Raw genomic sequence first — 24,328 nt, forward strand, 5'->3', positions numbered from 1 at the left:
GATCCCTGAAAGGTAATGCCTGCTGCTGTAATAACAGGCGGAGAAAGCAGTTACTAAAAATGAGCTGGTGATGGCAAGGAAAGTTAACCTTTTAATAAAATTTGACATCTACACCTAAATCTGCAAGTAAAAAAAAAGAAAACCTTTAGCTGCTATTTTGAGATAATAATGACCAGAGGCCTCTAGGATATAAAAATAACTCTATTTCCACCAAAAGAGCTACCAAGAAGGAAGATGATGTCCATGTCAAAAAGCATGGGAACTAAGATGCTCCTTTTGTGGCACTGAGCACTGACAGATCAATGGAATTCTGAGTGAAAACGTTTGATCTGCACCTCATGGTTTGATCCTGCACTTGGCTGTGTCCTGGCACTCCAAGGAACCAAGGACACTTACAAGGCTCCCCTGGTCAAATGCCTTCTATGAACTCATGTAACAAGACCCATAAATAAAAACATTCCCAACTGAAAACCCTCAGCTGCTTCAAGTCCAAGCCTCCAGACAGTTACTTGTGCAAAGGAATGACAACTCCATTTAAGAGCTAATTTCTTTCAAAGGACACTTATTCACTGTTCCTCCTCGAATTCCCTCCTACCCTGGTGATTTAAAGTTCTGGATGATATTTAGATGGACTGCCATGCTCTCAAAAGGTGCCTGTGCATTCTGAGACTTTTGAAAGCAAGTGTGGCTGAGTACATGGATCCAACATGCCTGGGATTGCCCTGCTCACTGTACAGAGTATAAATACAGAGTATGGCTGTGCTAATTAACAATTGCATATTCAGCACGTGTAATTTCACCAGCTAAATCAAAGGTGCAGTCCAGAGTGGGGCTTCCTGTTTATTTACTCCATTGCAATGATGAACATAAACCTGCATTTTTAGCCTGCTGCAGCATATAGGCAGTGTTCATTTCATCTTTAATATAAAACCATTTTTTGAACCACAAGACACTAAAAGCAGTTTATATAAATCAAGTTAATTAGGTTTTGGCAGTTTCTTTGGCCACAGTCAAAATGCCTCTATGTTGTTTAAACTTCCCCATTTTTACTGAAATATAATGTGGATAACAAATTTGGACTCCCACTTACCTGTAACAAACTCCAGAGCCTGGGATAACACCCCTGGACTCTGAACTATTGACTCAACAGAACTGTTGCTTTTCCTCACTGTCCCTGGCCTCCCTGCCTGAAACACCACATACACAAGTTGTATATAAAAAGAACATGGAGTCAAGCTGTTGGAAGTCAAACTTGTAGAAAAAGGTTTTGTTACAGCTGATGGAGCTGTGTCCTTTCAGAGACTGTTTCAGATTTTGGGGCAGACTGGAGGTTTTCCATCAGGGAGGCCAAGGGAAACACCTGGGGCTCAACACCTGCCTTGTCAGCTTCCCCTCAGCCTCCAGCAGGACCTTCCCACACCTTTTCCCAGTGGCCCCACGGCTGGGCCAGCCTCCCTGCCAGGACCTGCTCACACTCTGCCTTTGGTCTGTACAATTCCTCCAGCTGGAAGCAGAGCAGGAGGGGAACTCCCAGGTCCCCTTGTGGTTCCTGGTGGTAAGGGGTGCAAGGAGCGACGAGCAGCACTGTGATATGTCAGACGAAACCAGACTGCTTCCAGCTGTGCAAACACCTGGAAACAACTCCCCTGCTGCTGTAAGGAAGGCTTTCAGCTGGGGAGGGGTATGGGTGCCCCATCAAGAACCATTCCATGGCCTGTCACCCCACCCTGCTCACCTGCTTCCCAGAGCCCCAGGAGTCCCCTCAGAGCCTGGAAGGCATGAGCCAGGCTCCTCCCTACCTGGGGCACAGCACCAGCCACGGGGCCACCCAAATGCTTTGATTGCACGTTCCCATTTTTAAACAGGAAAAATTAAAACATACAAAGAGCCTGTGCTGGAATTCTGTGTTGTTTTCCAGGTGACACCTGGTTGCTCATCCCAATACTGAATATGTTTTCTTGGATATCAGGGCCTCACTTCTACCCAAAGAGGTCTCCATTTGTTTATTAACAAATAAGTTATTATTACAAGTCATAGCTCATCCTTTTCCATCATTTCAAATGCTTCTATATCTTCATTCCAGTCTGCTAATATGGATTCCATAGGCTGGACTTTACTATCCCAGTGAGCTTTGGAACTGGCCTCTGTCTGGGTGTTTTGTTCCTGAGGCTGGCTGTCCCCTGGTGTGCATGCTGGCTCTGGAGCACTGGCCTCTGCAGGTCCAGAGGCGTGGGGATCCTCATCTGCCATGGAAACACTGGCACTGGCTGTGCTGGCAGGAGACAAAGGGTCAGGGTCACCAACTGCAGAGCTCTCTCCTCCTTCGGGCTCCTCACTGACTGCTCCAGCATCCTGAGATTCTGAAGGAGCTTCCTCGGAATTTGGTTTGTGTGAATCACTTTCAGATGATTTCTGGTCCATATTCTCCATTTCCAAGTCTTTGAAAGGGAAGGAAAAAAGAAGAGAACTTAAAACAACCATAGGAATGCAACATTTTATTATGTATTTCAAAATCAAGGTCACTTCCCTTGGCCTTATTTCTTCAAGGAAGAGCAGACTTTCCAGTGATATGAAAATTTAATAGTACTGAAGAATGTATTTTACAGAGGGATAGGAGGGAAGCCTTTTAAACACATTTTAAATGAGGGCAAACAATACACTCAGGCTCATTTTGGTTCCTCAAGCTTTAGGAGTGACTTGTGGGTCAGTGCCAGTTACCCTCCTTCAGCCTTAAGCAAATATCCACTGCGTGCACTGAACTTTAATGCTGGATTTTAAAGCACTCCCAGATCCACCAGGATCCCACATCTGAGCACTTGGGAGTTGGACAGAGTTTCCTAAGTTTACTGAACTGTGCATTTGAGAGAGCCAAAGCCAGAGCCTCCCCACTCAAAGCAAGTAACACACGTCTCCCACGTCCCAGCTTAGCTCCCAACAACTGCCCAATTTAGTCATGCAGATTTCTCTGGGCTTGATGTTTATGGCTATAAGCAGGACACTGATACTTCAGGATTTTTAGGGAATTTAACTGCACATGCCACTGTTGACATGGGATACTTACTGCTATCAATAATGTAGTTTGGAATCATTTTACCTTTAAAGATTGTTGCTGGGATTCCAAACGGAAGCACAAGGAGGGGGAAGAAGCAGATATGGATTACAAACTCTCAGAAAGAGCTATCCTGTATTTAGCATTTTGTCAGAGCACTTAGCACAGTTATAAACAGGAGGGATTTGCAAGTTAGGAAGAAACAAGACAAGATTTTGGCCTATCCTCTTTGCAAATAGGCTGATTTTCTAGATACTTGTTCTTACCTACTCTGCTTGGACACAGCAGTGCTACAAGGAAGGCTTACAAGAGGAAGATCTGGAATTTTCTGCTGCATTCAAGCATTTCAACTGGGAATGTATTAGCTTGCAATTTTCTCGCATTATACAAGAACACCCACGAAACATCTGAGGTCAGCAGCCTTATTTCTCATGTTAACCACTTCTCCTCAGATAGGCAAAATAGTTCTATCACTTGTCTCTCTCCTTTTGGGTCCCAGGAATGTCACTGGGGATCTTGCTGAGGGAGAGATGCTCGCAATGTAGGGCACTGGAAACACGCTGTTCCTGATGCTACTTCAAAGCAGCTGATGACAAAAAAAGGTTCAAAAGGAATCCAAAAGGCTGGATTTTCTCATAAGCCAAAGTGACATTTAGGAACAGCATTTCTGGGTGTTATCTCATGGGGGGAGTGGATATCAATGATATCTCTCAGAAAATGGCTTGCTCAATAAAAAACTAATTCCAGTGTCAAAGAGAAAACCACAGCACCTCTGGGCTGCAATACAAATCATTCCTGTCCATTTTCCACTGTGCCACAGCACAGAGGGGAGCTACATTTACATAAATCACCTCTAACCTTACCTCTGTCTTTTGCTTTATCAGAAAGGAGCACCTCCACAGCCTCATACTCCCGGATGGCATCCAGGATGATGTTCCCTTCCTTGTTGAAGAGGAAGAGCATGGGAATGGTGATGTCATCTGTGTTCTTGCCATCCCCAGCCATTTGGAAGAGGGGGGCTGTGTCACTGCTGCTGCCCTCGTTGTCATCTAGGCAGAGAACACCAGGGGAAGGGCAAACTTCCTGTTAGATCAGTTGAACGTGGAACAGCTTCCCCTGCCCAGTCACTTCACAGCAAATCCCAGCCTGGTGTGTTTTCCTCCACTTTTCATTTCTATCCCCATTCTTCCTCAGCAGTTAGTACTCACAGCAGCCTGCAATCCTTAAAGTAACAACTTTTAGTCTGCAAAAACACCAACAACCCCTCATTCCAATTTGTGTCTGCACGGAACAAGACAAACCCCAAACATCTCTTCATCTTCTGAAAGCACAATTGCTGTGCTTCTCAGCTTAAAGCTTGTCAGCTTCCCTGGATCTTCAAATCTTTAAAATTAGGTTACATTTCCACAAATTAAGAACTTGGAATTGTATTTACCAATGACAATGCCTCCTATTGCTCCAGCTTTCTGAATGTTTCGTGCCTTTTCAGCAAACATGCACTGGCCTCTTTGCATCAAAGCAATTTTCTCTTTCACTGCCTCAGGATTAGTGATCTCTGAGCATCCATTATATGGCTTAATGGTTGCAACGAATCCTCTTGTCTGTACGGAAAAAACAAAAATAAAGAGAGAATTAGAACATTATGGTCATGCTTGTGAAAGATTCCCAAGTATTTTTGTTCCTTCAGTCATTCTACTGCGTTTAGTGTTGTCTTGTGTCAGTGCAGACAATCTGTGCCCTGAAACTGGAGCTCTAGAAGCAAAGAATGACTGAATGAAAAATTAATTCTCATAATCAATGTGGTTTGTCTACACCTGGGAAGTGTTATCTCTGGAAATTTTTCTCCTGTGAACCGCCAGTCTGGAACTCCTCTTTGGGGCTGCAACATGGGTTTTCCTACTGCTTCCCACAGGGACCCCTGCCTCTGTGGATTGCCCTCTTCCATCTACAATCTAGAAAAGCTTTCATTAGAACAACTTGCTCTGACTCTAAAAAGCTTCTGCCAGCTCCTGGCTGACAGGGGAGGGAAACTTCCCCTAAATCACCATCTCCTCAGCTGTGCACTGCAGACTGGATAAGCTTGCTTTGCAACTCATGCTGTGCATGTGTTTTAAATCCTAAACCATGGCTGATGACTCAGGAGCAGAGCAGAGACAGATAAGCCACTCACCCCATACTGTAACCGCTGTCATTGTCACCACTGGGCCCTGTCATTTTAAGCACTGTAATTAACTGATCACCTGGAGGATCAGCTGGATGCCCTCAAACAACAGCAGTACTGTAAAGCTGAGGCTTGTGCAACAGGGAAAGGAACAGACACATACCCCTGCTTTGTGTTTGGACAAGTCCATCCCAAACTGTGCTGGCCCAGCAGTCAAGACTACCCTGCCAAAGAAGGGATGGGAAACAATCTGGACAGCACGAGGAGGGAGCTGCTGCTCCTTCTGCTGCTGGCTGGAGAGTTCAATCATTTCCTGCATGAACCGTAAGCCATCCTCTGCATCCAGGGAACTTGCTGCCTGCACAGAAAGGAATCAATAAACAATTTTATCTTAAATGTTTGAGGAATTTCGGGGAAAAGAAACTCAAGTTGTGTTTGCCTGGACCACTGCTACAAAGACTTTAACACAGAGGGTGGATGCTCAAGCACTCAAGCATCATTTCACAAAAGATTTAGCACCTGCACCACCCAGGAAATTGAAAATATATAGACCTCATAAAGAGATGGAAGTATCTCACAATGAAAGCAGTGTTTTCAGCCAAGATGCCGTTGGCTCCATCACTTCAACCTGAGCAGCCTCTACCTAATTTAGTGGAAGATTAGTTGAAAGTGTTGCAGAGGCAAAATATTAACAAGCATCAGCCTGCTAAATACAGCTACAATATCCAGCTATCCATGTGCCTCCTTCCAGAGGGTGGCTGTCCCTCCTGAAGCTCCAGGTATCAAGTATCATTGCTAGGAGGACTTTGCTGAGAGCTCTAAATAATAAAATCCTGCCAGGTCGTCTTACTTGCACCGCGTGCTGCACTAGTTGTACTCGTCCATCTTTCAGATGGATCAAACTGACTCCCATCTTCTTCAGGATCTCCAGGTGCTCAGGATTACTGGCCATGAAGTCTCTGGCTCTCAGTGGTGGTTTTGGTCCACTTCCCAAACTCTCTTCTCTGCCAAAAGACATCAGAGATCAAAGCTTTAAAAATCAGATTATCCTTGAAACAGGACTCTAGTGTTATCCCTACCATCACAAGATTGGAATTCTTGGTACACTGAGTGCAAGCTTCAATGGAATGCAACTTCTCAGTCGAGTTATCTTTTTTATAAAGTTGTCTATGTAAGTAATGACTTTATAGTACAAAACCTCCCTCCCAAGTATTGATAACAAAACTGCTATATACTCTCTCTCACTTGTATATAATCTACATTATTGCAACACTGATCAAACCCAGTTTGCCCCATACTGAGTTTTATTCATTAAACACAAATACAGAAGAGGTGGTCAGCAGGACAAACTTCCTCAGCCTTAACACTGCCCTAAATTCCTCAAAATGGGTGCAGTTATGTGTGGCAGCATAATTTCCTTGCTACAAAGAAGACTTTCAGAATTTTTTAGGAGACTGCAGAAATTATATTACAAATCAGAGAGACACACTTCCTGCAATACTCCAAGTGGGAGCTGCAGCCAAGATATGAAGTTCATTCAGCTCCTTTTGCTTTGAAAGACTTGCTAATTCCACCTGGAAACAAACTAAGTTTTGCAGAGGATGTGAGAGAAATCCAAAGCGATTTTTCCTGTGACCAGGAATCATCCCTTTGGCCCATCCCAAAAGAACTGCCAGCTCCAGCACACCTCATGCCTCTCCCTCCCTGCAGAGCAGAGCCTGTTCCACTCAGTGCTGTGCTAACAAAGAGAGGAAACACCCATCTTACGCTCTGGAAATGCCCCGGGGACAGCTCTTATCCACCACGTTCTTCAGAGGCTCGCGGATGCTCTGGGCAAACATGGGGTCGTTTGGGAAGAGGATCTGGGTGTTTGGACAGGTCCAGTCAAAGTTGCTGTCGTCCAGCTCTGTGTACTCTGTGCTCTAAAATCAAAGATACAGAGTAAAAAAATGCAGGTTATGTTTTTACATGAAGAACATCAACAGATAATCCTAACTTAAATCATCTGGCTGAGTGCAATAGGAGGGAGCCAATGCACTGCAACCCCTTGGACAGATGAATACAACACTCATTCTAATCTGTAATTTACTAAATTTATATATAGTCTCTAGATTTGTATTTTTTTTTTCAGAAACAGCTAATCCTCTGCTGGTAGACACTACTTCTCAAGCCTGCTCATGACAAAGCCAGTGCCCTGTATTTTATCTGCTGGACAAGTAAAGGGAGTAGTTCTGGTTTCACCTGATATTGGCTTTAAAGCTGCAGGCTTTAGGTCATTCTTACTAAAAATGTCACAGCTTTTCATGTGAACAGAAGATTCTCCTCCTCAGGAGCCACAAAGACTTGCAAGTCTGGATGAGCAAGGATGAATCTCTATATAATTCAAACAATTTCTATTTTCAGGAGAGATGGCAGAGTGAACATCTGCACAAATTGCTGGTTTGTAACATGTGAAACCATGTGGAACATGTCTGGTGGTTGGAGCCACATTTAGCATGTCCTTAGCTTAGCAAATAACTGGTTATAGGTAACAGGCAAGCTCATTTCATAACCCATAAAAATTAATGTAGTATTTATCCATCCCCTGAAAAGACTCACCCCTCCTGTTTGCAACATACTGGCCAATGAAAAATCAAGTATTTAAAGACTCCCTAAAACCCAAGACCTAAAGGGCTGTTACTAAGACATGACCTTTCTTGTTTATGACAGCAAATACAAACAGGATGTTGGGTTGATAGTACCAAGCATCTCTCTCACAGTTTGTTTTAATAGCACTGTATTTATGTTAAAAATCATTTACACATTCCATCTGTTCAGATAAAATTCCATAAAAGAGGAACACCCGACGTCACAGCCTTTCAGCCACCTGACACCATTTTCAGTGGGTTTTTCTTACTTGGATTATGCCCATTTGCAGCTTTGACTCAAAGAGCTTAAAAAACTCCATTTGAGTAACTTATTCTATTCTCTCTACTGGCTCTTCATTACCATTTGCAGTTCTCAATACAAACCAAGTAAGGCCAGCACTTAAAACAGCACCGGCTGTGGGAACCCTGCCTCTCTCAAAGGTATTAAATTCTTACATTGGGAAAAAAAGTTACATAAAATGCTCCTTCAGACCCTTCAGAAAATTTCTTGCTCAGTTCAGAAAACAGCCTATTTCCAAAATTCAAATAAGATAAATTCTCAGGGAAGGAACATTTCAGAGAGGATGTGGGATTTCTACCCTGAAGGAACATTTAACACCAAACCCAGGACCCATTAAAACATAACCAGTGTTTGACATTAAGATGAAGTAACTAAAAATTTGTCACTGCTTAATGCTAAAGTCCATCAAACAGTGATTTTTCCAGGATATATGGGTTGACACACAATATAAGCCTTTTCCTCTGATCCAGGCATTATTCTAAAACTCTTAGAAAATGTTAAAAATAGAGGCACAAATAAGGGAATTTCTATCCTTGATGTCTCAGACATCATTTCCTCTTTCTCTTCTTCCTTTTTCTTATTGCCTTACAGACAAATTATGTCATCTTGTTGACCACTACATAAAAAAAAAAGGGAGGATTTATGATGCTTCATGGCACAGCTGTATCACTCCAGGTTATTTTGGAAGGTTAAGTAATTTATAAACCCACAACTGTTCTCATATTTATGCAATAGGTGCCTACTGCATGGGCTAAAGTGATTAAACATCCCTAATCTGTCTACAGCTGTATCTTGTCAAATTAACTCCACAGCTGTCTCAAAAAACCTCTCAATTTGTTCACAAGAACAAACAAGAAAACCTTAGGTTTTAGAAAAAATAATAGAAAATAAAGATGGGGACAAAATATCCTACTGTATTATCTTCCAATTTATACAGAAGTGGGGAATGATTTTCTTTTAGAATCTTGCTAATAATTCCTATCTTTTATCTCAAGGTTCAGCAGTGCAGAATCCAGTCATTATTCCTACTCTTGTGACTGCTCTGTTAATATGAAACAGTGCCTATTAAACAACGTGTTCAAACTGGTGCACTTCCTCAAACTAGGATCTTTCCTGATTTTATTTCCATTTCCCCTCAAAAAAGGGAAGTGTACCACAGAAATTGATTTGGACTGGAGCTGTTACATACTGTATTTTTTTTAGAGATGGTTTGGTTTGTAGTGGAGAGCCAGAGTGGCAACAGATGAGCTTCTGTAGTGAAGATATAATCTTCAATGTCAAAAATCATGTCCTCCTTATCAGCAAACAGGAGGTACAGATATTTAAACATCTCAGCCAGGAAGAATGAGTCCATCCTGTGGAGAAAAAGGGGATGTCCTTTAGGGAGATCTCACTTCTAGAACATCAGTAAAATAAATATTCCTAGTTCTCCATCTCTGAAGACTTCATGACTATTACTGCTGGACATAATTCCATTAGCATTCCTTCTGCTTGGAAGAAGCTGTGTTTGGAGGGAAATGATTCAGCACATTCTGTACAAAACAGCATTACAGAAAAAAACAAATAAACCTCCTGACAAACTTACAGATTTGAAGTATATTTAGCTCAAATGTTAATTCATCTACTGCTCTCAGACAAATGAAAGGGTATTAAACTGAAAATATTCTTCTAGAGCACCCTGTAACCCTACTGAAACAGTGCACAGATTGTTTCAAAGCATTTACAGTTCAACACAATTACAAACAGGTAATTTAAGGCTTTATTATCAGACTGAAGACAGACAGCTCCTCAAATCTTAATTAATTCAATTACACAGGGAAATTTGATTTTTTTCTGTGTTTATATATTTAGAAAAATAATTGTGCAAGCTTTACCTGTCTTCGTGACTTCCTGTACGAACATCCTTCATTGCAGCAAACCCACAGGGAACTCTGGCATACTTGTTCAAGTTTTCAATGAGAGTTTTTCCTACTTCTAGGTAGTAAGGGTCTCCTGTAGCCTATGAAATAAAACAAAAAAAAAATTATAACCATTACATCTTGTTTATATCCTAAACTGGGTCCAGTGAATAAGTTAAGCTGGAGATATGTTACTCAATTCTGTATTGAAATAAAACAGCAACAAAACTCTAGGTGCAAGAAAAAGTGCTCAAAGGTCAGAGGAGTGAATGTGACTGTACCTTATACAAGAAGTAGGTGCTTTCAGCAAATTCAGGCCTCAGAGGATGCTGAGCCCAGTGAACTCTGAAATCTGTTGTGAATGCCTGAGGATGAAAAGGAACAGACAAAAATAAAATAAATGCAGGAATGCAAACCAAATTCTATGAATTCTATTCTATTGAATTCAATGTTAACTGTATAACCAGCCTAGTTTTGATAAACACCATTTCTGCAAACATACCTACCACCTGACACCTCCAGGGCAGTCAAGTGTCACAGCACACTGACAGATGGTGAAGCAGCTGTTTCTAAATTAATACCACAGGCTAGAAGTCAGATATGTAAAAATTTCCTAGTCTATCTATTCACTCTTAATGTGCACTGGGAAAAGCCACTTCTGTCATATATTCACTATTTCACATAAGGTTTAAAACAAGTCTTTGCTTAGGGGATGGTCTGTTGACTTAAATATAACTACCTGACCTTTTAAAGTTTCCTTCATAAGTACAAAACACAAAAAAACCAACCAAAAAACCCCAAAAGAGCCAAATTATACCATTTTAAAAGCCCTCAAAAAAACAGTCATGAAACACAAAAAAAACCAACCAAAAAACCCCAAAAGAGCCAAATTATACCATTTTAAAAGCCCTCAAAAAATAGTCATTCCAGTGCTTAGCATTCTTTGCTCTCAATAACCACACTAGGTGAATGTGATGTTAATTAAAATGTTCTCTAACAGAAATAAGCTTACACTAGAGGAAAGTCAAAATTAAACCCAGAGTCAGAAGCTTTCAAATATAATCTGAGTCATCACAGATTAAAGACATACACTTCAGCAGGTAAACAAGCTTTTCTGTGCACAGTGGACTTGCTCAAAGACTTGCAGCATTTGCAGTTAGTTTGTGTGCTGACTTTCAAAGACATTATACAAAATTTCAGAACATCCTCTCAGCTGTCAGACAGGCAGAATTGCAATTCATGTAAGCTGTGGAAATGAGGCTCTGATTTTAATAACATATATACCTGCTGGTTTTTAAAACAGGCATCTGCAACTGCTCAAACTGATGTAAGAATCAGTTTATACAATCAAATATACAAATTTTTGATTAAAAAAATCAAAAACTACTACCTTACCTCTGGAAGAAAGTTATGCTTTTTTATAACCTGATACAGCATCTCATGTGTTTCAATAGCGGGTCTAATATCACCCTTCAACACCTAAAATTAAACAATAGAAGTAACACAATTCACCAAGCACAGGAATAATACTCAAGGTTAAAAACACTCATGGTGTGTTCATGTAAAGCTACAGAGCAGTCACTACATATTGCAATTATTAATCCCTAGCTGTAACCTAAGTTACAGCTGCTCCTTAAGAGTTTTTAAGCAAAATCAGTGAACTGATTAAAATTATTGCCCATGTAGAACAAGGACCTCTGACATTTTATAGAGAACTGGAGTGAAAATGTCATTTAGTTCATCTCAAAGATGTCAATGGCACACAAAGTAGAAAACCAGTTACTAGTAAAATGGCAGCTTAATTGCAGTATTTTCATGACTAGAAGTGAAGGAAGCAAATTACAGGAACACACTTGTCCTGATACTCAACACAGCCAGAAAAGCACATGAACTTGCATCATAGCATTGAAGTGACTGGAAGACTAAGTACAGAAATCATGGAATCAGAATGGTTTAGGTTGGAAAAAACCTTAAAGCCCATCCAGTGCCCACCTGCTGCCATGGGCAGGGACACCTTCCACTAGCCTAGGCTGCTCCAAGCCCTGACCAGCCTGGCCTTGGACACCTCCAGGGATGTTCCCTCAGCATTTTTGAAAATCAAATTACTATGCTTGACTTGAAAATCATATATCCAAACCCAGCTACTAACTTCTTTCTTATTAAAACCATCTCTACACGGGTTTTACACCTCACCTGCAATCCAGGGAAGAAAGCAAGCAGAGAATCCATCCAGGTCCGAGCATTTAGCATTGGTTTATGAATGTGAACATCAAGGAGAAGAGGTGGCTGGCTGATGTATCTCATTATGGCATCATAGTGCTGCCAAACATCAGAAAAGCAGGAGTTTGTGTATCAATTCATTCTCCAAAAGAGAGACAGATAACCAGACTAGCACTGTATTTGAATGGAAAAGCCAGTACTACATTCCCAATCATTACTACATTTGGCAGTGTCTCTAATCTCTTGTTTTGCAAACTAAAACCAAGTGTAGTAAATACTGAAAAGCTCCACAGTATTACACTTGCAAAGCTTACCACATTTCCAAGGAATACACATACACAAAAGTATATCCAGCAGCCATGTGATAAAACAGGAATATCACATTTGTTTTGGCTGAATTTTAAAGCACATCCTATAAAGAAAGCTGAAATTGCTTTCTCTGTACAACAGAATTCCAAAGCATATGGATCTCAGGAGGAAAAGGAGGTTAAAAAACCCACACAAAGCAGCTAGAGTGGATGGCTCAGAAGAACTTCTAAACCCACTAGGTCACTTGCCACGTTGCTGACTTCCAATCCTAAACTTTGTTTTCAGAAGGTGCAATCCTGAGCACATGAGCCAAACTGCCAGGAAACACTTAACAGATGTAGCTCAAGGAAAATGTAACACTGGGGGCTGCCCCTTAGGACTATGAAATCATCATTACACCTAAAGTATTACAACTTTAACTATGGAATTATTCCATATAATACTTCTAATAAAAAAAACATGCTATATGATAATAAATAATTTTATGATCTAAGACGTTTTTAATGGATATTGCTATTTTCAAAATAAATAATGCTTTCGTGAAAGAATTATGATGCTGACCAAGTTGCTCAGTAATTTATGAATTAAAAAAAACCTAAGCATGGTTTTCAGCTTGTATACTTAAATGCATCCTGGGCCTGAAGATCTGCAGTGCAAAGCAAGATCCACACTTTGATTTTTCTGTTGCTCCAGGACAGAATGAAATTGTGCAATGGCTTGGAAGAAGAGTGCCTTACGTTCTTTTACAGAAACATTTGCAGTATTGGTCTGGAAATACAGCTTCTCCCATACTGGGAACATGGATAAAGGCCCAGAAGGTCCTGATTTTTACTGGATGGGTTTAAAATAACTGCTCAGGTGACAGCTAGTCACCCAAGATTAGCAAAAACCCTCAGTAAAAAGAGCTGGCACTAAACACAGCAGAAGTCACAGAAATGTTACTAAAGATCTCTTCTCAGCCTAACAGCTGACAACACAATTACTCTGAAATTTGTATTGCAGAAGGCACAAACCTGAGCAAGGTGTTAACTTACCGTGTTAAATCTTTCCAGGAAACTGTCATCTCCCAGCAAGACATAGGCTTTTAATAAATATTCATAGTATGAATCTATTCCTGCTCCAACTCCACTGTCTAGGAACAGGTGAAAATAAAAAGATGGGTTTACTTTATGTAGCAATATGGGTATTTTCCACATTTTCCCACTTTGATTTTAAAGGCTCTTCCAGTGAAAGGAAAAATCTCCTTTCACTGGGATTAAGGCACAGATGGAAGCAGAGACACAATACTGTGTGTCTATGCCAAAGGCTTTGTACTACCAGTGCACATAATAACATGGACAGACATGCACTGAAGACACTTATTTCACAGGACATCACTTTTCCCAGCCTATTTATATTTTCCCCATGTATTTATAGCAAAGTCTCTGAAAATTCATCCCAAGGCATTTCCCTCTTGGCATTAAAGAGATCAGGGAACACTTTGCCATGAATAAAACCCCCTTCTCTACCAGAGAGGGCCTTGCTCTGTGAGAGCAGAGCCAGGCTTTGGGGCAGCAGGTTTCTCCACTGCCTATGGCAGTAACATCTTTCAGCAGTGTATCTTTCAGCTGGGGGTGGCTGAGGCCCCCTGGCCGTGGGTCAGCCCCACCTTTGCGGACCCAGTCTCCAGTGTGGATGTTAATGGTGACCCCCACTAAGTTGCTGCTGCGCTGCCTCTTCTCCCAGATAAAATCCAGAGCCTTCCGGGCATATTCCTGCAACAACAGCAACAGGGAATTAGGGAAACACACACACTGAACTCCCTGATTCTTCTGGCTATTTCAGTTAAGATGCCAGGAAAGGAAGAGGATGTTTCATGTCTAGCAATTTCAGATCTCTTTCTAATCTTCAGAATATTTATCTTGTTTACTTCTGTATTACTCTATTTTCAACCAAATTTATTTCCTGTGATTGAAAAAATGATTCAAAAGAAATAAAATCTTAGAAGAAAGCCCACAAACACTACAAATCTCAACATATACAAATGTTTTTGTGCAGCACAGCTGAGACATCCATTTAATGAACTTAGAATTGTTTTTCAAAAATTACAAAATGTAAACACAACACTAAAGACCTACAGCAAAAATTAAGATGTTGTGGAAAGCAAACCTCAAATACAGATGTTCCTGTGAATCTGCTTAAAGCTGCAAACTCAAGGATCAAGGTACCAGCACAAGCTGTACACGTATCAGTTTCTGTTCCTGTTCGTGCTTCTGGATGTCTTACACCAAATTTTAAGTTAACCTAGAGAAAAATAGAGATTAACATATTTATTTTTACTAGCTGAAAGAATTTACACTCCTATGATTGTATAGCAAGTATATAATCTATGCTCTTTCTAAAGACAGAGAAAAAACAGATCCCTTTGGTTTTTCCTCTGCCTACTTAGACATGTACAGAGAACTATCCACAAATACTCAAAGTATCAACCCTCCCCAACAAGAGCCTGTTGCCTGGTTCACTAGACATTTAAATAAGAGAATACACTCTAAAAATCTAATCTGATAATTTTTTTAGCAACAAATCAGGAACATCACAAGTGCTCCTGGAAATTTAGTTTTTTAAATATCTCACTACTCCTGGCTCCTAACCTGCAATTTATCAGCTTTCAATTTTCCAGCCACTTAATAAATATAGAAATGATTTTGGAAACAGATACGAAATCAAAACAACAGAAGTTGTGATTACAGCTGTAATCCTGCATTAGAGAAACAGAACTTACTCTTGGATAAGGGAGACCACTAGTGGTGTTAAAAGCAGGTAAAAGCTTGTAGCCCAGTTCCTTTGCCATGTGCAGGAGTTCACCATTGTACCACTGCATATATTCACCTTTTTCCTTCAGCATAATTGCCACTGAGTGCCCGCCTAGGAGACCTCTAAACACAAGAGAAATTATCCACATCTCAAAAGGTATGTTCATCTGAACAGCAAGGACAGCTCTCTACAATTTAGATGACATGTACATAACTGTGACTCCAGTTTTTAGACTGCTGATTCAATTCCCATTATAATCAAGGTTAGCTACCAGTAATTTGGAAGCATTTCTTCTTGTTTATCATTGGATTCATAGATTCATCAATATTAGACAGGAATGGCAACCAAGACCTGCAAAATGGCACATAATAACTTGAAATTACATGCTCTGATTCTGCATTGAGCCCCAGAGTCCTTTCCAAACTGAAATAATCCATGACCCCAGATATTAAAATGTGGTAAATCAGGTATGGAACAGAGGCATTTGCAAGCCTGTATCTCTAAAGCAAACCCCCTGCTCCCTCAGCATGCACATGGGGTTCTTAATCAGCAAAGCTGTGCCTGCAGCAGTGAGATGGGGGCAGCTTGATCCAACACCACTGCAGCAAGTCCTGCCTTGCATTTTAAAACCACTCTCAGGCAAACTGACAAAGGCACAACTATTTCAAACAGGTGGAATAGCACAGAAAGACACTGCCTTAAAGACACTGCCTAAGATCCACATTTTTAGGAGTTTTGAAAACAAAAGTTACTCACCCAAGGACTCTTATGTTGGTTTCAAAGACAGAAACAACTATGTCATTATCTAAATTAACATCCTTTATTACTTTTTTTACAGCCTCTTCAAACTCTTTGGTTTTATTTAACACCTGGAATACAACAGTGAGCAGGTGTTCAGTTCCAGTATAGCTAATGCAGTCACAGTGTATTTGCATACAGGATATTTCAGTGCACGCAAAGTTACCCAAGAAATATAAACATACAATTTAAACCAGAAATACATCAGTAGTTATTAAGAGGTGCCCACCCCTACTGGAGCCTCTTGCTTTAGACTATAAGGGTAAGCAAACCCTTTTGTGTTAAGTTAGAGCCAAAAAAATGCAATATAAAAAAGTATCAATGAAATGTGAAGGAACTGCTGTAGTTATTACAACCAACTCCAAACTCCATCCTCACAGCACTTCAAAGTTCCCACAAGCAACAGTCACTTCAAACAGAGCCACAGATCAACAGTCATGAAAAAGAAATCTAAAAATAAGTCTGAGCATCAGAAGACAATCCCTTTGTTTTATCAAAGTTTATCAACAGATTAAGCTTACCACAAGAGTGTCCAAAGTATCAATTAAGGTCAGTGAAAACCTATGAAAGAAAATTAAAACCAGATTTACTATAGATCTGTATGTGTAGCAATTAAGTGATTTTTAATAGTAACTGATAGCAGGGAAGAAACTAAATTCTCACAGACCACCAGCTGCAAAACAATCAGTTGTACTCAACATCTTTAGAATCAAAACCTCTTTCTGAGTTTCACCCCTTTGCTAGTGACCAGAATAGGAGCTGACAAAGAAGCTATAATTACAGATACATTTATTTACTGCAAAGCTTTCTAACTTCTGGTAAGCAAATTAAATTTTTATTTCTTGTCTCCAGTCAAATCTATCAGGAAACCCAGCATAAAAGTTTAAGTTGTTTTCCAGCCTCTGTTTCACTTGTTTTTTCAAAAAAAAGGAAAAATGTTGAGATCAAAAGCCATTCCAAGCTAAATTTCTCATAGCAGAAACTGTTCCAACACTAGCAAGTGGCAGGCTTAAAATAAAGAACTACTTTATTTATTCTAAAATAAAGAACTATTTTAGCAGTGTCCAAGGCCAGGCTGGACAGGGCTCAAAGCAACCTGGTCTGGTGAAAAGTGTCCCTGCCTATGGCAGGGGGTGGCACTGGATGGGCTTTAAGGGCTCTTCCAACCCAAACCAGGGTGGGATTCTGTGATTATTCCATGAAAAGAGAACATCAAGTCAGCTCCACAGTGTCTGAAACACACGATCCTAACAAGGATCAGAGGTTTTCTCCAGGGCTGTTCCAGTGTATCCCAGGCTGAGAGGATCTTTCCCCATCCCAGGAATTATATCTGTAATTGTATCTTAAACATGTTTAATTCCAACAACTGCTCCTATGCTAAGACACACCCACAACACATAATAGAATTTACAGAACATGATGGTGTTAAAACTGAACACTTTGGAACAGTTAAAATTGCCCACTGAGGAGCACACACCAAGGATTTCAGTAAGTGCCCAATGACTGAAACCATGTAGGCAACATGTGACAACCACAATTCTAATTAAGCATTCCTATATTACAATTGTCTTTAATTTGTAAAGATATAAGGGCATTCTGTGAGTGATGTTTTACAGGAGACAGAGATTAACTAACGACTATGCACAACTGCCTAACAAATTCACTACTTTTTCAGTACAAAAGGAGGGAAATGATGCATTTCACATCTACATGGAAGGCTCCTAAGTTCTCCAGGGAAACAGAACTGACCCAGCTGCCTCACCCTGTCATTTTGTGATTGCAAAGACTGGCAGAGAACACAACTGATGAGGCAGCTGGCAAGAAAAAGGATTAGATAAGCAATCTGCTACAAATAATGTAACTGATTATAAGGTACAGAATAAAGCCTGTATACAGAAAAACAATAAATACATATAATAATTTAATGCATCCAAGGGGCTAGAAGGTATTTTTACTCAAATGCTAGTATGTTACTTTTAGAAAAGGTCATTAAAAAGAATGGACTAAAAATATATTTTCTTGACACTTTTCATCTGGTGTATTTTTGGATACCTCCAAGGCAGCAGGATTATATGGAAATCTCTAGACTAAAAAGCATTTGTACATAAGAAAACATAGCCAAAATAACATGCTCAATATCCTAAAGACAATTAGAAGCAGTATTTAAGAGAAGGATTTCAGCTTTGATTAACACTATTGTGCTTACAGACATTAAACAGTGATATTAAAAAAAATCAGCTGTTTGTTATGAAAGAATTTGATCTATGAACTGCACATATTCAAAGGTATCAATTACAAATGCATTTAGAGTAGGTCAATTTTGCCTTTGACATGGAAAAAAACAGTCCTTAAATCTACATTTTGCTAGCCAAAGGATCAGTATTTTGTACTACCAGTTCCCTTGAAAGAAAGAATAGAAAACTTTTCCATGTCTGAAATAATGTTTTATACTTTGACAAAGGCCTCAAGCTATCACACACATGATAATCATTTGACTGCTTGTTTTCAGAAAACTTTCTACTTAAAAAAAGCACTTTAAATATCACTTATTAGGCCAGCATTATGGATAAAGAATTTTTTGTCCTGTTCAGCACAACATTAACCCTTATAACCTGTACTACTAATACCATAAATGTAAGCCCACATTTGGAAGGTTTTCCTATGGAAAATACTTGGGAGAATGGTTAAAAAAAATCTTTGGATCTCATTCACTGGTCAATTCTCTTCTTCTAATTAAGGTCCAATTTCACACGAGTTAACTTCACAATAATAAAAACACTTCTTTCAAGTGTAAGTTTCTGGCCATATCAACTGAACAAACAAGTTTTATGGGCTGCCAATTGTACTTCTATTCCTAGATGTTTACGGTGACCATTTCAGACACTAACTTTCCCAAGGCATCATCCACATCCCCTCGACTTGGCTCCTGACCCCGCACTCGTCCACGACAAGTTAAAGGCATGAGTTCATCAGCTGGATACGCATGCTCCTGTTGGGAACAAAACAGGGGAATCAGTTACAGTGCTCACAGCCACCCTTGGGAGCCTGCAAAAGGAATCCTCATCATGCTGCTCTTCAGAAAACCTGCATGGCCATCACAGAGCCCGGCAGGTGGGAAGGGACCTCCAGAGTTCATCTTGTCCAAGCCCTCTGCTGGAGCAGGGCCACCAGACCCAGCTGCCCAGAACCACATCCAGACAGCTCCTGAGCATCTGCAAGGAGGGAGACTCCATGGCCTCTCTGGGCACCCTGTGCCAGTACTGGTCAACTCCACAGTGTAAAAGTGTTTCCTCCTGCTCAGAGGGAACCTCCTGCAGCCCAGTTTATGCCCATTTCCTCTGAGCACTGCTGAGAAGAGCCTGGCTGTCTTCCTGTCCCTTGTTAAACTCGCTGGAGCCTCCCCTTCTCCAGGCTGAACAGCCCCAGCTCTCTCCCTTGTTAAATTCCCTGGAGCTTCCCCTTCTCCAGGTTGAACAGCCCCAGCTCCCTTAGCCTTTCTTTACAGGGAAGAAGCTCCAGCTTCTCCATCACCTTGATGGCCTTTCACTGGACTCTGCACAATGAACTCACCTGGCTGAGGGTGACAGTCAGTGACAGGTAAGAGAACTCAGAAGTTCAAACAAAACATTGACGAATAACCACATAAGACATAAAAGATAACATTCATCAAAAAAAAAAAAAACACCAAACCCCTAACAAGACTGAGCCTTTTACAAATGTAACAAATATAAGACTGACATCAATGACAATGAATCTTAAATATATCTAATTCCAGTTAACATGAAATTGCCTCCTTTAGAAACTGAACACAAGTGGTTTGGGACAGAGCTTTTCTCTTAATTTCAGCAGGAAACTGGCTGCTGTACTGAGGTCTCCAGTTTGACTTCTAGTGAACTAACTATGTGGCAGGATAAAAAACTTCAATTGCTGCACTGAAACTGCAAGTAAACACATTCAAAATCTTTCCAAATATATGGAACAAAAATAATCTGTGTTCAAGCATGAAATAAAAATAAAAAAAGAACATTCCTCTATAAATAAACAGCTCTTACAGCAACTTCTTTTGAAACTGATGGTTTGTTTCCCTGTATACCACCCTCCTGAGTGTTTTGGTCTTTGCTCAAGTCTTTGTTCTCCTCAAGTTTAACTACAAAAGGCAGAATCTAGATCATTTTAATACAGCTTAGATGTTTCTGAATATCTCTGCAAAGTATTCAGAAAAACAGATTAAAGAAGTCCACAACAAAAGCAATGTCAAAACTGAAATCTCTGACTTAAATTTTGGATAAATGATAAAAAATCTGGAAAAATAAACTTTTAACTTTACAAATAAAGAACTTGATGCATTTTGAAAAATAAAAGCCTACAGCAGAGAATAAGCAGCTATTGGATTGAGTTATTTCCCAACTTGTCACTGGCCTCAAGCGACTGACATTTTCACATGTTCTGACAGCCAAGAAGAAAAACATCCCCATTATTACAAATGCTGTTGATGGACTGAAAAAAAAACCCAGCAGCTTTTTCTCAAAGATTCTGTTAACAACTTAAAAAAAAAAAAAAGGCAAGGGAATTTCCCTTGCAATCAAACATGAATTTTCAGTCTTCTAAATATGCATGTCTAAAATACACATTAATAGAAACAGAAAATCAAAACTTTTCAGCTGGCTGTTTCAAAACCACCTGCAAAAATACTTCATTCTCCTGTTGTCAGAATCAAGTCTGGTACTCTAATCTTTTCTTTGACTTTAAACAAGCAAGTCACATTTCTCTGTTTGTTTAGTGCTCCAGCATACGTGGCAAATAAATATCCTTTTGGCTTCAAAGTTTCCAGGACAGCTGAAGTTTTCTCTCTCCTTCAAACAGAATTTTCTTGCTTCGGATGTGGCAAGACCCCTCCAGTTGCCAATTTATCACACAATGAACAGTAGAAGCACAGCTCCTTGTAATATTTTATCCAATTTTGCCAAACACATAAGTTTTCCATTGAAGAAATCCAAGCCAAGTGTTTTTCATGGAACCAGATTACAAAAATTATGACCAAAAAGCCTTGATGTTTAACTGCTAAAGGTTTCAAAAGTACAGAGCTTAAGTTAAAAGGAGAAACTGCACCCCTTTGAAAATCCTCTTGGCTTGGCTTTCTGTCCACTCTACAGCCCTGTATCTCTCCCACGCTGTATGAAGTTTTAACTCCTGAGATTTTAAGTTTGAATTACACATTACAGTTTAAACCATAACACACAACCTGGGACATGTGGCAAGATGCTGCAGGGAAACAGCAGTTTGTGCTGCAGGAACTGATGCAACTTCAGAGGGGTTTCTGTAACAGCCACAAAGAATGTGCAAGAATGTCCACATGAAGCCAGTAAGAATTAATATTTTATATTTATCTTAGTCACATCCACACTTTCTCCTCAGAAGTGTATTACTTACAGAATGTTTGAAAGTAATTTTTACTTGAGGAAGTCCACTCCAAGTAACTATTTTTTGTTAAGCTTTTGTAAACAGAGCCAGCCCAGGGTGTGTGGAATGGCTCAGAGATCCAGAACAGGGGGACACCTGCACAGGAATCACAAGTCAGAGCAGAAGAAACCACAGCCAGCAAGGCCCATGGTCATATGACAGTCACACCCTGGGCACAGCCTGGAATGCCTGGGATATGGCACCAGATTCCCTTTCTCTTCCACAAACAGTTTGTAGAAGAGCACCCAAACTGCATCTGACATGGCTTACCACTGAAGAAATATTAAATGTCATTTTTACCTACAAAATAAGTAAGATCAATTTGTGTTCTCCAGAATCTAATGCCTACAGACAGCTCTTCCAAACTTCCTTTTCCCAGAATTTCAAACCAAATACTTTATTGCTGGTAGCCTGACATGAGATGAACTGGTTTGGGAAAGGTCAGGCATGGATTAGGAAAGTTACCACAAGGAATTCTTAGTTACCACTCTAAAAGCCATCACAACCCTCCAGAAGGTAATACTTGTGGTCTTTCTAAAGGCTCTATAGGTGCTGTTTATTTTAGCTCCATTTTCACCACTCCTTCCCAGATATTTCTATAGAAAGTCATGTACTGTAGGTTGCTTTCTCCCCTAGGTCAGCAACAACTCCTCCGAAAAACACCAAACAAGTATTTGACTTACCATATAATTGCTATATGCATGATCAAACATTTCAAGCACTTGATTTCTAAAAAAGAAAAAAGAAAAAGCATTAGTGGTCTGTCTCCCAATGGCCTTTAACACACCATCTTACATGTATCACTTTAATGTCTGAATGGCAGGCACAGATCTTCTACTAACATACTCTACTCAAGTAAATGAAATATAGAACAATGATTTTTCTTGATTCAGCTACTCTTGTCCACTCCAGAAAGGAAAGACTCTTTCTTCACCAAACACGAAATTATTTGGGGATCTCTTGGCAAGCAAATACTAAAGAAAACCCTTACATTTGTTTCATATGTTTGAAAGGACAGAAATGCTTCTACACATAAAAACTCCCAAAAAACCACATTGTTTTTTTTAGGACACAGCACTACTTCTGATCATTCCTAACTGTTTCACTAAGGAGCCCTGCAAGGAATAAAGGATGCTAATTTCTACCATCAACATAATTCACAATCTCTGCTGATAAGACAGAACATAAAAGAGCTAGGAACACCACAATTATATTGTAAATATCCAATTTAGTTCAATGACTTGGAAATTCAAGAAGTAGTTTTAACTCATTAAGTGCATTAAGGCATCAAAAGAGTAGAGGATGGTGCTTTTCCCAAGTGCCTTTCAGGTAGCAGCAGCCAAAAAACCCCAGACAAACACATAGAGCTGCTGGGTGATGCAGCACACAGACAACTGCTTAAAACTTACATTTACAGGCAAACACAAACCACAGCAGGACATGGCCTGCACAGGCTGGGAGCATCAGATGATACTTCAAGTGCAATGCAAAACTTTTAAAACAAATTGGGGAATGAAGTTTCAATTCCTTGTGTAGCCTCGTGAAGAAAACATATATAAAACACTGCACACACAAATTATCCTGAGAGCCCATAATGGAAAAGCCCAGTAACTGTAAACACTGGAGTTAAATATCAACTTATACACGACAGCTGGACTTGATGATCTTGGAGGCCTTTTCCAACCTTAACAACTCCACGATTAACAACTGTGAGAGTATCCACACTGCTTCTCCAGCAGACTTTTTGTGTTATTGTGCTGTACAACTGACCACTGGATGGGAAGAGGACGATGAAACTGCCTCAGAAACATACTAAGACAAAATTCTTTGATTGCAAATTTGTTTTAAAAAAATCCCACTCCACGCAGGAAAATGTATTGCCACACACTTTGTAATATTTATCCTTCAACTAAAAACTACGGTAAAAAACTCAGCCTCTTACACGTACGTGCAGGGGGACCGGAGCAGTCTGGGTTACATACAGGAACCAGGCAGAACACACGTAAACATTTGCCTTTTTTATGACTCCCGCACTCACAGCGGCGGGGCCGTAATTCAACCAGCCCAGTGGGGATCTGCACTTGCCTTGGCTTTCACCCCGAGCCCCACGCAAGCCCTGCCCGGAACCTCCAAGGCGAGCTGCGAGTCCATGGCTTGACCCCACAGCGGGGAAGGGGCCGCGCGTCCCCAGCAGCGGGGTGCGCTGGCCCGAAACACCCGCCAGGCTCCGGCACACGCAGCCCCAGCACGGCTGGGCACCGACGCCACGCGTCCCCTGCAGCGTTCGGGGCAGACGGACGGACGGACAGGGGACGCCGTCCCGAAGCGCTGCACCCGCTGCCGCCCAGCCCATCCCAGCCCCGGGGGCAGCGCACACCCCTGCCCCGCGCGGCCCGGCCCGCCGTCCTTCCCTCTTTCCCTCCCGCCCGCCGTCCGTCCCTGCGCTCACCCCAGCCGGCGCTTCTCCTCCCTGCTCATGGCCCCGGCGCCCGGGGCGGCCGCCAGCACGGAGGAGGCGGAGAGCAGGCCAAGGGCCAGGAGCTTCCAGGGCCTCCTCCAGCGGGGCCCCCGCTCCCCGGCGCGGCAGCCCGGAGCTCCGCTGAGGGCCATGGCGGCCGGCCGGGTGCCCGCTAGTCCCGCTGCGGGCCCATCGCCGCTCCCGGGGCAGGAAGGGCCCGGCCCGGCCCCTCCGCGCGCGCCCGCGGGGGCGTA

The 24,328-nt window shown here is 41.1% G+C and overlaps 1 protein-coding gene across 1 annotated transcript; it reads right to left on the minus strand.

Moving 5' to 3' along the window:
- Positions 1-1,989: 1,989 nt before the first annotated feature.
- On the minus strand, positions 1,990-24,328 carry EDEM3 (ER degradation enhancing alpha-mannosidase like protein 3). The gene is made up of 20 exons (XM_041420704.1): positions 24,066-24,328; positions 22,300-22,345; positions 19,045-19,145; positions 16,678-16,717; positions 16,115-16,227; positions 15,327-15,480; positions 14,714-14,848; positions 14,214-14,319; positions 13,600-13,697; positions 12,230-12,355; positions 11,432-11,515; positions 10,318-10,401; positions 10,013-10,137; positions 9,328-9,493; positions 6,978-7,132; positions 6,061-6,214; positions 5,374-5,568; positions 4,485-4,650; positions 3,913-4,098; positions 1,990-2,438 (listed from the first exon to the last, which is right to left on the minus strand). Exons 1-20 carry the CDS (start codon positions 24,224-24,226, stop codon positions 2,032-2,034), a joined length of 2,802 nt encoding a protein of 933 aa, XP_041276638.1. The 5' UTR covers positions 24,227-24,328; the 3' UTR covers positions 1,990-2,031.

Source organism: Onychostruthus taczanowskii, unplaced genomic scaffold (genome assembly GCF_017590055.1).
Source record: "Onychostruthus taczanowskii isolate IOZ18803 unplaced genomic scaffold, ASM1759005v1 scaffold65, whole genome shotgun sequence".
Classification (NCBI taxonomy): Eukaryota; Metazoa; Chordata; class Aves; order Passeriformes; family Passeridae; genus Onychostruthus; species Onychostruthus taczanowskii.

Excerpts from the sequence above, each read along its gene's own strand:
- EDEM3 (XM_041420704.1), bottom strand. The coding sequence starts at position 24,226 with ATGGCCCTCAGCGGAGCTCCGGGCTGCCGCGCCGGGGAGCGGGGGCCC. Across the intron at positions 16,718-19,044 it reads GTGGATGATGCCTTGGGAAA|GTTTTCACTGACCTTAATTG; the intron begins GTTAGTGTCTGA and ends TTTCTTTCATAG. Across the intron at positions 9,494-10,012 it reads ACAGGAAGTCACGAAGACAG|GATGGACTCATTCTTCCTGG; the intron begins GTAAAGCTTGCA and ends TTTTCTCCACAG.